Source organism: Neophocaena asiaeorientalis, unplaced genomic scaffold, assembly GCF_003031525.2.
Source record: "Neophocaena asiaeorientalis asiaeorientalis breed wild unplaced genomic scaffold, Neophocaena_asiaeorientalis_V1.1 scaffold356, whole genome shotgun sequence".
In the NCBI taxonomy this organism is placed as follows: Eukaryota; Metazoa; Chordata; class Mammalia; order Artiodactyla; family Phocoenidae; genus Neophocaena; species Neophocaena asiaeorientalis.
Window position 1 is genome coordinate 48890 of NW_020172269.1, and position 12503 is coordinate 61392.

The following is a 12503-nucleotide window of genomic DNA, read 5'->3' on the forward strand; positions in this document are numbered from 1 at the left end:
CTTGTTTTTTGTCCTTGGAGTGCCACATTTCCCCCTCTCTTTATTTATAGGGCCAATCCTTTGGCCCTGTTGGACACCCTGCTCATGTCTACCTATCTGCCTAGCTCCTTCTCAGGCGTTCCAGAACACTTTTTGTTAGGAGAAGAGGCAGGGGCGTCGTAGGGGCCCTGGGTTCCTGATGCCTGCTCTCTGTCAGAGTATTATTCCTAGAGAGGGGGTGGGGGCTCCATGGGATGTGATGGAGGTTTGTTCAAGTGTTGTCTGGGTGTTGACTGGCCGGTATTCTTGTCACCTTACCATCTGGAGGTTCATTGGTTGTATTCTAGAAGAGACAAACTTAACAAGGAAGTTAAAAATGCATGGCCCGAAGATCAGTAGAAGTAGGAAGGCTGCTATAGGACCTAGAAGAGGAGTTAGCCAAGAGAACCAGGACCAGATATTAGTCTTGAGATCCCACCAGTTGAATCCCTCTGAGGCTCCCTTCATATAAAACCCTTTAGCTCTTTCGATAATATTCCGAAGTTTAGTTTGAATTTTGCCCAATTGGTTGACAAAAAAAACCAGCAATCCTCCTTTAACATTGCACAGGTCCCACATTGTTTAACCATTGGTAAGTATAAAGCTCTCCTATTCTGTAAAACCACTCCTGCTAGAGAATTTATTTGTTCTTGTAGAGTGTTAATTTGAGCTGCTGGGTAGGCAATCTGTTGTGTAAGTTCAAGAAAGAGCTGTTGGGCAGTGAAAATAAAGTTTAAAAGTCCAGATGAGCCTGTTTCTATCCCAATGATAATCTCTAGGACTGATATCACATTGAGGGCTGCCCACTTTTGTTTACGTGATTGAGAGTATAAGGGAAGTGGGGTGCTGTCATTTATAAGGGTAAGATTAGGAATAATGTATGCAAGGGTACAGGTCCCCCGTCCAGTTGGCTGGAAGGCATAAATAGGCATTGGGTCCGCAAAGGAAACAGGTGCGATTTGTAGGGCCTAGGCAGACGTCTAAAGTGATGTTGAAGTAGGGTTCTCCTAAATGGGTGCGGGAATGTTCTATGCCCTCACAGGTAGTAGCTAAAGTCATTCCAGCTAAAGGAGAGAGGCAAGCAACCTTTGAGGGATGAGAGGAAAAGTTATAAGCCCAGTTGAAAGAAGGAATAGTAAGGTTCCACCCTATGTCATAATCCTCAGATGTCTTGAGATTTTTGCAGTCTTCTTGCTTAATATTTGAGGGTTGGAACCAAAAATTGTGGTTATGTTAGGGACAACTTGGGGATGGGGTGGGACTTTAGCTAGAGTAGTCTTCGTGGTGGCTGTTAAGGCCATATTTACTGGTGTAAATGATAAAGTAGCTTTAAGTTTTGTTAAAAGGTCCCAGCCTAACAGAGGTGTAGGACAGGCCGGGAGGACTAGGAAAGAGTGTGTGAATAAAGTATTTTCAAGAGACAGGGTGAGGGAGGTGTAAAATGGCCATAAGAGGGTTGTCCATCTATCCCTGTTGGGAGGATCGAGGAACAGCGAGTGGGACCAGAGAAGGAGGTCAGAGCTGAATAAGTAGCCCCAGTGTCAATCAGACACTGATAGTAGCCCCTGCCACATCCAGGGTTACCCGGGGCTCCTCCGGTCTTATGGGGAACGTAGGGGCCTGGAGGTTGAGCCCCAGGCACCTTCAGTCGTCTGCACCCAGGAGCCCCAGATCCGGAGCACAGTCCACTTCTCGTTCCTGATGGCCACTTACCACCGACAGGGGAAACTGGCCTTGACTTTGGCCCAGGGGGCCGGGACCCGAAATACCCTGGGTGTTGGGTGGTCATGGTGTTGGCCTACCCGCTTGAGGATGGGAGGGACAACTCCTTTTCCAATGGCCCTTTTGGTGACAGTAAGGGCATGGGGTATGGGGTGGCAGGGTGCAGCGTTTCCTGACAGTGTGCCCCTGCTGACTGCACTGGTAGCAGGTCAGCGGTGGTCTTTGAGAAGGAGAGGGGATTCCTGTAGGTCCCTGTTGTGGGGGACTGGGCAGTGGCAACGGCCATGTATTGAGCGTGTGTCGCTTTAATTTTTCCTCCTCTCTTAGTTCTCACCTATTCCTGGAAATTTCCTCCCTGTCGCTGAAGATCTTAAAGGCCGTGTCAAGTAGGACAGAGAGTGGGGTTTGCGGGCCCTGTTCTAGTTTTCGTAATTTTTGTCTGATGTCAGGGGACGCTTGGCTTATAAAACGAACTGCAAGTATGGCCTGACTTTCAATGATCCAAAGAGGATCATTCCCAGGCTTTAAGGTCTTGTCATTTGCTCGCGAGATTTTGGATTTCCTTGGGACCCGACACCCCTTCCTTCTTTCTAATCTGTGGCTATGCTACCTAACGTGGTAGGTGGGACTTTGCATATGTGATAGGGTAAGGATCCTGAGAAGGCGAGGGATTCCAGTGTTACCTGGGTGAACTCGATGTTATCACAGGACCTTATAAGTGAGAAGCAGGGGGGTCAGTGAGAGCTGGAAGATGCTGCACTGCTGGCTGTGAAAACTTACTCACTTTACTCAGGAACATGGGGCTTATGTGCTGCACAGTGTCCCAAAGCTCTGCATCTCGCCCGTTCAGCCTCACACTCTGTGCTGTGGAGCGGGGCTGCTGACACGCCCACTTTCCTGACGGGGAAGTCAAAGCAGGAAGTCTGGACATACAGTGGCTCCCTGGTGTGTGCCCTCTGGGTGGGGGCAGGGTTCTTGTCCCAAATTAGTCTTCTGTTTCACAACACTGAGGTTTGGTTCACGGAGCTGATTAATGACTTCCTCGTTTCTGCCTCATTCTGCACAAGGGTCCCCATATCCTTATAAGTTCCGCTTCCAGGCACAAAGACTTAAGAGATAATAAGAGATCTCTATGCTGACTTTTCAGACATATTTCAATCTTAAAATATAGCACAGGATAATGCTACTAGTGAGCCCAAAGGAATAACTTCACATCCTAGGGAAAGACGTCAGGGGATACATTTAGCATGTGGCTAACAAACCCTCCAAAGGTATTTTTTTGTGTGTGTGTGGTACGCGGGCCCCTCACTGTTGTGGCCTCTCCCGTTGTGGAGCACAGGCTACGGACGCGCAGGCTCAGCGGCCATGGCTCACGGGCTCAGCTGCTCCGCGGCATGTGGGATCTTCCCGGACCGGGGCACGAACCCATGTCCTCTGCATCGGCAGGCGGACTCTCAACCACTGCGCCACCAGGGGAGCCCAGGTATATTATTTTTATTTTTTCCAAACAGCAAAATAGTGTCTGTACTCCTTGTTGTGAATCCTTTACAGGAGATGCTGACTCTGGTGACTGGGTAGCTCTACTTTTGCCGAAGAGTTTAGTTTAACCTACACTGATACGTTCTTACTTATCATGGTTTCTAGGAACTCCAACACAAACTAAGTCACAGTTTGCTTTAATTACTTTAATTAGTCTGACACAATCTTTTATGGACTTTGTTTCAAATTCTATCTGAAGAATGTGCTTGGCCTGGAAAGCACCTCTCTGGCCCAGTTGTTTCCCTGTGGAGCCCTGGCTAGCCTTGCTGAGGGGGCACAGGGAAGCAGCAGGCCTCCAGGCCAGCATCAAGGGACCCGCGGTCTTCAGAGAACGTGCGCCTCACACTTGTGAGCGGGGAATGACACAGAGCCTGTAATGGGGGGGGATCTTGGCAAACCCAATTGCGATGGGGCTGAGGTCGATATCCATGGGGTCCACTGGCGACTCCAAGTTAAAGTGCTGCAGGATGGAGGCCAAGAACAGGAACAGTTCCATGCGAGCCAGGCCTTCTCCAACACACACCCGCTTTCCTGGAGGTGACAGCAACACTAAGACACCACCCTGGGCCACACAGCAAGGGCAGAGCTGGGTGGGAGGAGGCTGTGCGTCAACGGCCACCCTAAGCAGAGTTGACCCCCGTCTGTCTGTTGAAAGGGAGCCCAGAGTGGATTTCAGTGTAAGAGTATCAGCGACAGGTGTGCTCAGGGACCAGCCTTCACACAGCTTCAACCACCAGGACTCAGCTGCATGAACCTGTGTTAGGTTGGGAGAATGGGCCCTGCCCAGCGCTCAGCCTGATGTCCTACAGGAAAGAAGAGCGGCCCCAGGTGGAAGCCAAAGCTCTCGTGTTGGTGTTAAAGTTATCGAGTTGGTTTCAGATCTTCCATCATACCCACACCAAGGGCAGGCCCTGGAAAGGCAGCCAAGGGCTGGAAAGGTTAGACGGTCCTACGATGAGTCCAGGTAACCAAACGTTAAAATTTGCTTAGTAACCCTTGTTTAAAATTATGGAGAGTCAGTAATATAGTTTTGAAAGATTTTCACTAAGTTCTAGTAAATGAAGAGTTTTAGCACTGAATGAAGTGAAGTATCTAAGGCAAGAAGAACTCATCTCAACTCATTCCCAGGACTTCTGGTGAAAAGATGTCATTTAACCTCTCTGAACAGGGAAGAACACATCTGGGTCATGTTGGGGACAGAAATCAGGGGCACGATGCTGACCACACGTGGAACAGAGAGCAGGAGTTAGGGACGATCCCCAGGGAAGGGGCTACACGTGACCTCTTCTTACCTGCGGAAAATGGCTTGAAATGGTCACTGTACTTGAACTTTCCATTTTCATTCAGAAAGTGCTCTGGCTTAAACTTCTCTGGCTCGGGGAATTCTTGGCTGTCATACAAGAGGGAGTCCAGTGTCGGAATTATGACTGTGCCCTGGAAGGAAGAGAGGCTGCCTTGGTCACAACACAGGCTTTCACCTGGGAGCCAGCAGTTGAATTTTACGTTAGACAAGATGGTATGTTCCCAACCGGGGAAGGAGTTCACCAGAGGGCAGACACAGAGCAGGTGGGGGTCACGACCAAATGGCAATGAGAGCTCTCATCTTTTCAGGGAAGTAGCTCCTCTGACCTACTCATCCAGGGCTGGATGCTACTGTTGTTGTCTCTTTCTGCTGCTGGAACACAGCTCAACCCCAGGCACCGTCTGAGGAGCCCCTTCTCAGACTGCCTCTATTTCTGTGGTCACCAGGTCCCCACAGGCCTGCTGGGGCAGCAGCACTTTGCAGGGTAGGGATGCTGGCCCGGCCCCCAGTGTTCAGCCGCATCTGCCAAGAGCAGGTGTCCTTGGTCCCCGTCCTGTTCCCTGGCAGGCGGCTGATCAGCAGGGTGGTGCTCAGGGGTGCGCTGCAGGCTCACATCTGACCTTGGGGATGACGTATCCTCTGAACACTGTGTCCCGGGTTGCTTCGTGGAACAGGTTGGAGGGAATCATGTCGATGAATCGCTGAATCTCATGCACCACGGCATCCAGGTAGGGCATATCCAGCCTGTCCTTGATGGCAGGGATTCGGCTTGGCCCAATCACCCTGTCAATTTCTTCATGAAGTTTCTCTGCGAAGATATGCATGGAATAAATGCATGACTCCAGGCTCGCTCAGCGTTCATGCTCCCGTCCATATACCCAGTAGATGCTTATGGAGCTTCGGATTATTGGGTAGTTCATCTGCATGCGTCAGTAAGAACCAGGCTCAGTGAGGCTAGGAACCGTCTACAGCATTTATGTAGTTACTTATTCATGACCTCTACTACCTTAGTTGGTCATGGCTAGCCCTGTTCTGGTCTTCATGCCAGGAGCAGAGAATAAGAAAGGGTCTTGAGGATCTCTAGTTGATGGGAAACTGTGTTAATGGTTACCCCAGGCTGGTTTGTTGCAGGCTTGTAAGGAGTGTGGAGGCGAATGGAAAATGGAAACTGACATGCTCCGTGTGTTTCTGAGCAGCCTCCGGCAGTCGCTTGGCCTCTCTGGGTTTGAGGTTGCCTGTGGGCCTTGTAATCTGTTGAGTGAACTGCAAAGCTCCCGCAGTATAGCAACCGAGTAACAATTTTAAACACGTGTAACAAGAGGGACAGTATGCTGATATTTACTAGATGGTAAATATAAGAAGTCGTGCACAGGGATCTCATGTGGCAGTCCAGGGATATGTGGAGTTTGGGGTGGGTGGAAGGCAGGGAGGCGAGGAGGGGCCTGGGCTGGCTCTGCAACCTGCTTTCTTTCCAAGAGCTCTGAGCCAGTACTGAAAAATGTCAACACATGTTAAATTTGGCAGTGGATGTGTGGGTGTCAGTCATATTTACTTTCTGTCTTTTTCTCTGTATTGGAAATTCCTCATAATCCATAATTAAAACAGTCTTGGATTCTGTGGCTCCCCTATAGTACAGAGTGGTCAGAAGCCCCCTCAGAGCTGCCACAGACCCGTGGAGCCTTCGCTCCCTAGACTTCCGGCTCTTTTGCATCACCTTTCTGTCAGGTAGAAAAGCAAAGGCTTTGGAGTCGGACCAGGTCTGACCCTGGACAGGTTGTTTCCTAGGGGAAATAACCTCACGCCCTTTCCATCAGCCCTCAAGAATACAGTGTGTTAAAGGGCTGATTCCCATACCTGGCACACAGCCGCAGCCAGCATGGCTCGGGTGGTGAGGGGCTCCTTGCAGTGGGGACCCCCACACCCCAGCTCTGTGCCCAGCCCAGCGCAGGGCGGGGGCTCCAGGCTTGAGCACTGCCGGGGAGGGCACCCTGGCCCCAGGCGATGGCTCCTTTACCTCCTCTTTCCTTGGAGGTTGGCGCTGATTGGCCTGTTGATATGTGGCGTTGCTCACATCGCCTCCACTGGCCCATGCGGGTGATTCTAGTGCCTCGCGCTCTGTGCATGCAGCCCCCAAAGCCATGCCTGATCCACCCTGGGTCCCACCCGGCCCAGTGCTGGGGAGGAGCCCTGGGAGGGAAGGCTGGGTCCAGGGCAGCAGGCAGACTTGCAGTGCTTTTCCTGGGGTTCCTCCTCTGATCCCCACTCTTCCAATCGGGTGAGACACGCCAGGAGGCCTTGCCCCTGCCCCCTCCTGCCTCTCAGCTCTGCCTGGAAGGCTGGGGCTGACTCAGGGGCTGTGTGCACATTTTTTCTCTGTCATAAACAGATCATGGCCTGGAGTGGATGCAGCCAGCCTGGCGTTTCTCCACTGGGCTTTCTTCCTGCAATCTGGGGTTTGCCAGTGGGTGTGGGAGAGCTGAGTGCCGGGGCCTGTCATGTACGAGAACACTGCCCCTAAAGCATTCGTCCAGCAACCCCAGTGTCACTGCTGCAAGAGGTAACAAGCAGTCCCCGTTTGGCCGACGGGAAGCTGAAGCCTAAATGCTCCAGGCTGACCGTGCAGGTGTGACGGCCACGTGGTCCGGTGTCCTTGCCTGTTACTTGTCCTACCTTCGACCTCCGGGTATTTCATGAGAATCAGGAGCCCGTATCTCAGGGTGGTGCTGGTGGTCTCTGTCCCCGCAAAGAGCAGGTCAGCCACGGTCACAGCAATGTTGTCCAAAGTGTACACAGGGTCTGTACTGTGTTTTTCCTGCGATGTGAGAGATAGGGCCTCAATACAGGGAGGTGTTCAGGTGGATGAGAAAGAGACCCTGTGACCCTCAGCAGAAGAGCACCTGGCAGCCCTGGCAGCTCCACAGGGGGCCCATCCTGCCCAGACACCATCATCTCCATTGCAAGGCTAGGGAACAGAGGCTCCCAGAAAACCGACCACGGGTGGGACTGTGCCCTCACCTGGCTGTGGGGTCCGTGCTCCTTCTATGGCACCGAGGGCCCTCCTGGGGGTGGGGCTCTCCCTGGCCCTGTGCCACGACCTCCAGCAGCTCAGGGCTGAGCTGTGGGGCTTCTGCAGGGCTGCCCTCAGCCTCATTCCACCCCACGGCCACTGCCTTAGGTCCCAGGAGGCAGGGAAGTCACAGGGGAGCTGGGCATAGGGTGGGAGGTGGGAGGGGTGGGAGGAGGCCCAGCTGATGGAAGAGACTCTCAGACTCCAAGGGCAGTCTTCCAGGAAGCCAGGTGTGGAGCTAATGTGTGGCTCTAGAGCCACATGTGATGCCGAGGAAAGAAGAGAAGCTTGACTGATCTGGGTGGGTGACCCAGGGGGGTGCCAGAGAGGTGGTGCCGGGAAGGCCCGGGCCCCCTTGAGTCCGTGCACGACGTGGGGGTTACGTGCTGACGAGGAGCACTGCGGGCCTCTCCCCAGGTGACATGTGGTCTTTAGTCAGTTGATCAGAAGTGGTTAAGAGGCTGGGCTGGAGGGAGCCAACATGAGGGGCCCACTCACCTGGGCCCACAGCCCCCTGATGGCTTCCCCAAGAAAGGCCATCCTGTTGGCCGGCACAGTGGACAGTACAGTGGAGCCTAGGGCGGCCAGGCAGGCTGGCCATGTGTTGACGTGTGGTGGTCACGCTCAAGCCAGTGTACTTGTATAAAACTAAGAGCATCAGAATGTACGCGATGTGGGTGGCGTGGACACTGCAGTGCAGGTCGTAATACAAATCTGAAAGACGCGCCCGGCCCCCGCAGACCCATCTCACAACGGCCGAGTGCCCGGCTCCGCCTGGTCTGGACGCTGCGAGCTGTGAGGGTACCTTCTCCATTTCCAACAGCATGGTGTCAGTGAAGTCTCGGGGGCAGCTGGCCTCCAGCGACCTCTGGTGGTCCTTCACTCCTTCTAGAGCGTACTCTTTTATTTCAGACACATTTTTCATTAGTTTTCTATGGCTTCCAGGCAGGTAACGTATGTAGCCTGAGAAATTATTATAAAGCTAGAGAGAGAGGGAGGGAGGGAGAGAATTTTCTTACTATATATATTTTTTCCAGATGCAATAGCATTTGGCGTACTAGGCAGATAACCTTCTCCAAACCTGAACTGATGGCTGTCGCTATTGTATTGTTTAGAATATTTTGGCTGAAAGTATCTTTCTGGGCACCACTCTACGAGGTCGTGTGAGTTCCGTGGTGGGAATGTGAGCACATAGGCAGAGGTACCGTGTGCCTGGTGAGGACTGATTTTAAAGAGTGAAACGGTAAGTGTCCTGAGGTTAGCAAGGGGGAAAGGTGGGCCGCGTGGAAGTGTCCCGAAGGAGCACTCAGGCTCTCTAGTCTTGTGTGCCTGTCTGTCCACACACACAAGTACCCCTTCTTATCCTTTCCCTGCTGTAAACCCTCGACTGAAGCCGGGTGCAGACCAGGCGAGAGGGAGGGAAGTGCTTCACCTGGATCCAGGGTGTACTGAGCAGGTAGAAGTTCTCATTGAACAGACTCAGCATCCTCAGGGCCGTCTTGTCGTTGTAGTCAGCGCGTCTGTGGAAGAGGATGTCAGAGATGACGTTGTAGGGCGCGAAGCCAATGACAAAGGTGGGGTCGAAGGGCTGGCCTGGAAAACAGGGGAGCCATCAGGGCGCTTCACTCGTGGGTGTGGCAGGAGGGCCGTTTCCAGTGCTTGTGAAGAGACACCCTAGGACTGTGAGAATTCTCGGGGGGTGGTGACTGGGAACCACTCGGGTTTTCTTCACTTGTCAGTTATTCAGGACACACCAGCTGCACCCTCGATGACCACGCCCGCTCCCTGGGTTAGAGGGGAAACCGGCTTGTGAAGTGGCATCTGGGGGCCAACATGGGAAGCTGCCTCGGTCGTCAGGGGTCGTGGGGCCCAGGCCAGGCTGTACGTACCATGGGTCTTCCGGAGCGCCCCCAGCAGGAGCTGGGCCTCCCTCTGGATCCGCTGCTCATTGCTCTGTTTCCCCATCCCGAAGTCACGGAGGGTGGTCAGGGAGAACCGCCGGGTGTCCTGCCAGGTCGGTCCATTATTGAAAATAATCCCTAAGGAAGAGGGAGCAGCGGGCTGTCACTGCAAACTGTCCTCTCAGGAGAAAAGGGCAGGAGCGATGGGCGCCCTGTGCTGCGCTCTGCGCAGGAGGGACCAGGGCCACACTGACCCGCGCAGTGACAGATGCTTGGGTTTGGAGAGAAGCCGTTGGGGTCGGCTGGCTTTCTCCGTTGCCCCTGTAAGCTCTGCAACCACCAGCCTGCTTGCTTTCCCCACTCTGCCTTGTGTCCTCCCCACAGGAGGGAAACCACACCTGACCACTGAGAAAAACCTCTGCCTCTTTCCTGTTTACTGACTAATTTCCTTGAAGCGATCTTGTTTCCAGTGATTTTTTTTACCCTCACACTATAGACACCTCAGCTCACACTCTGTGGCTTCACAGCAAGTCCTTACTAAAATCTGAGGTCACAGGGCCCCCGGACCACAGAGACCTCTGGATCCGGGAAGATCTTGATCTGGTTCCCTCCTGCACGTGGAGGCCTGAGGAAAGCCATGGCCCCGGACATTCCAGAAGGAAGTCTGGCCGGACCTGAGAGGTATAGCAGAGGAGGGCTTCATTCTACCCCAAAGGGACACCTGGATGGCCTGCAGGGGAAGCACAGGCAGGGGTGGGAGGAGAGGGATGTGACGCAAGGAGGCTGCCATGGAGTCAAGCCCGGGGATGGACAGCATGACTACTGATGGGTGTGTGGGCACCAAGGAGACCCATTTACAGGTGCCGTTCACCAGGTTAAAAGCACAGGTGACACTGAGTTCAGGGTCCTGTGTTCAGGTATCCTGGTGCCGATTCCTGTGGGACATTGCATAACGGGCCAAGTGGATGCTGGGTACGTGGCACAGCAGCCCAAGAGGGAACCTAGGGGAGGGATGCTCCAAACTCGCGGGTGTCTATGCCATCAGCCCGGCCAGGCCTCGGGCAGCTCCAGCCTTCCAAGTTACTGACCCAGGACACAGGGCAGACAAGCAAGCAGTGGCAGGGACCAGGGAGCGTGTGCTGAGGAGGCCAGAGGCCAGAGCAGAGGCTGTGCCCCTAGTCCTGAGGACCAGAGAAGCCAGAAGGAAGGCAGGAGGAGAGGCGCGGGGGACCACCCTGAACGGCATGTGATAAGGAGAAGAGGTGGTTAAGGAGGGAGGGGCAGAGAAGCAGTTAACTTTAAAGTGTTCCGGCAAGAACTGTGTAGAAAGAAAAGATGGAAGATACAGAAAAATGTGAGAAGAGACAGAGGGAGACAGAGATACAGAGATAGAAAGACAGAGACAGAGATGGAGAGCGAAAGAGACAGAGTCAGAGAGACACAGAGATGGAGAGAGGAAGAGACAGAACCCAGAGGCGCACCATCATTTGGGATCCAAACAGGCTGAAATGGGGCAACAAATCTCCTCTCCCACAGCTTTGTGAAGATTGACTGAAAGGATGGGTGCGGCCCGCTCGGCGCTTTAATACGCAGCCGCTGCTCCACACTGTTGGTAATCACCAATGCTCACATCATTATTCCTGGGGACCAAATGCAGCCCTGGTCCAGGGTCTGGCCGAGGCTCAGGGTCAGCCCTGGGCCGTGTGGGACATACAAAAACAGCACTTTGGAGCCCTCAGGCAGGAGGCAGGCAAGCCCCTTGTGTCCCACCTGCAGGATGTGGATGCTGGCCCCTGCCTGACTGCTCTCAGGGGCCCATGACTTGGACCAGGGCTGGCAGATAAAGGGTCCCCAGAGCCAGGATGGAGCTCTTTAGCCCCAGAACTCCTGCTCTCCTGGGGCTCTCCTCCAGTGAGTCTCCTCTTGTGTTAATGACAAAGATCAGGGTGGTTAATTTTGCTTTGAGCCGCCCCCAATAACAAACCCACCCACAATATCTAAGAGGGACAATCGAATGCCATTGCTTGTGGCAGGATGTAACCTCGGAAATGCAGATGGGAAAAATAAGGCAAGGAGCCCATATACAACTGTAAGCACATCAGTTTGAAAATTCTACATAAAACGAATAAAAGTTTTCTAGAGGCTCATCACCAAAGTTGACTCAGGAAGCGCTAGAGGCTTCCAAGTTTTGCTGGGTTGGTGGGACACTGTTTCCTCCTCATCTGCTTTGGATCTCAAACACCAGGGAGCAAATGACGAAGGGCAAGCAGGTGAGGCTGGAGGACAGCAGGTGGGGCAGGGAGCTTTCAGAGCTGAGAGGTGGGGGAGGGGCGCCCCCACCCAGGCTCCAGGACCTCCTTGGAGACGCGGAAGATGGAGTCTGAAGTCAGGAGTCTGGAAAACACACAGATAAAGGAGGGGAGCTCAGGGGCTCTGGAGACACCAGAGGGGGGAGGGGCAGAGGAAAGAGGTGAGCCTGTGGAGACGGGGTCACTGGGAAGTCTCAACACCCCCTTCCTGGTCTAAGAACAGCCCCAGGTAGGACATCGGGAGGCCCCCTCGATGGAGAAGCGGGGTGCCCATCGTAGGTGAGGGGCCCTCGGTGGATGGAGCCCCAACACCCACGAGTAGTTGAAACTGTGAGTGGAAAGAGCTCCCAGGGGAGACTGAGGGCCCAGGGAGGCGGGAAGGTCTGCGGAGGGAGGCCCGGCCCAGCCGTCAGAAGTAGCTCCCTGGGTCCTATTTCTCTGAACACGTCTGTCCTGCTGGCTGGAGGGTGGGTGCTCCAGGTCTTGTCCACTCTGGGTCCATCAAAAGGTGCAGAGCAATGACTGAGTGAGTGAATGCACCAACCTTCACCCGAGTTGTCTGCGGATCGCTTCACCTTTCTGTCTTTAGCATGTTGTTACTGTTATCTCAGTACCTCCCCCCAACATCTTCCCCCACCCCACAC

General features: G+C 53.7%; 1 protein-coding gene across 1 annotated transcript in view; it reads right to left on the minus strand.

Annotated features, from left to right (window-relative positions):
• Positions 1-3413: 3413 nt before the first annotated feature.
• Positions 3414-12503, minus strand: part of CYP2E1 (cytochrome P450 family 2 subfamily E member 1) — a 10092-nt gene continuing 1002 nt past the window's right edge. Inside the window, 8 exon segments of the mRNA XM_024762132.1 lie at positions 3414-3810; positions 4572-4713; positions 5203-5390; positions 7253-7394; positions 8455-8631; positions 9082-9242; positions 9539-9767; positions 11020-11077. Coding sequence (XP_024617900.1) covers positions 3620-3810; positions 4572-4713; positions 5203-5390; positions 7253-7394; positions 8455-8631; positions 9082-9242; positions 9539-9767; positions 11020-11077 — 1288 coding nt within the window. The 3' untranslated portion in view covers positions 3414-3619.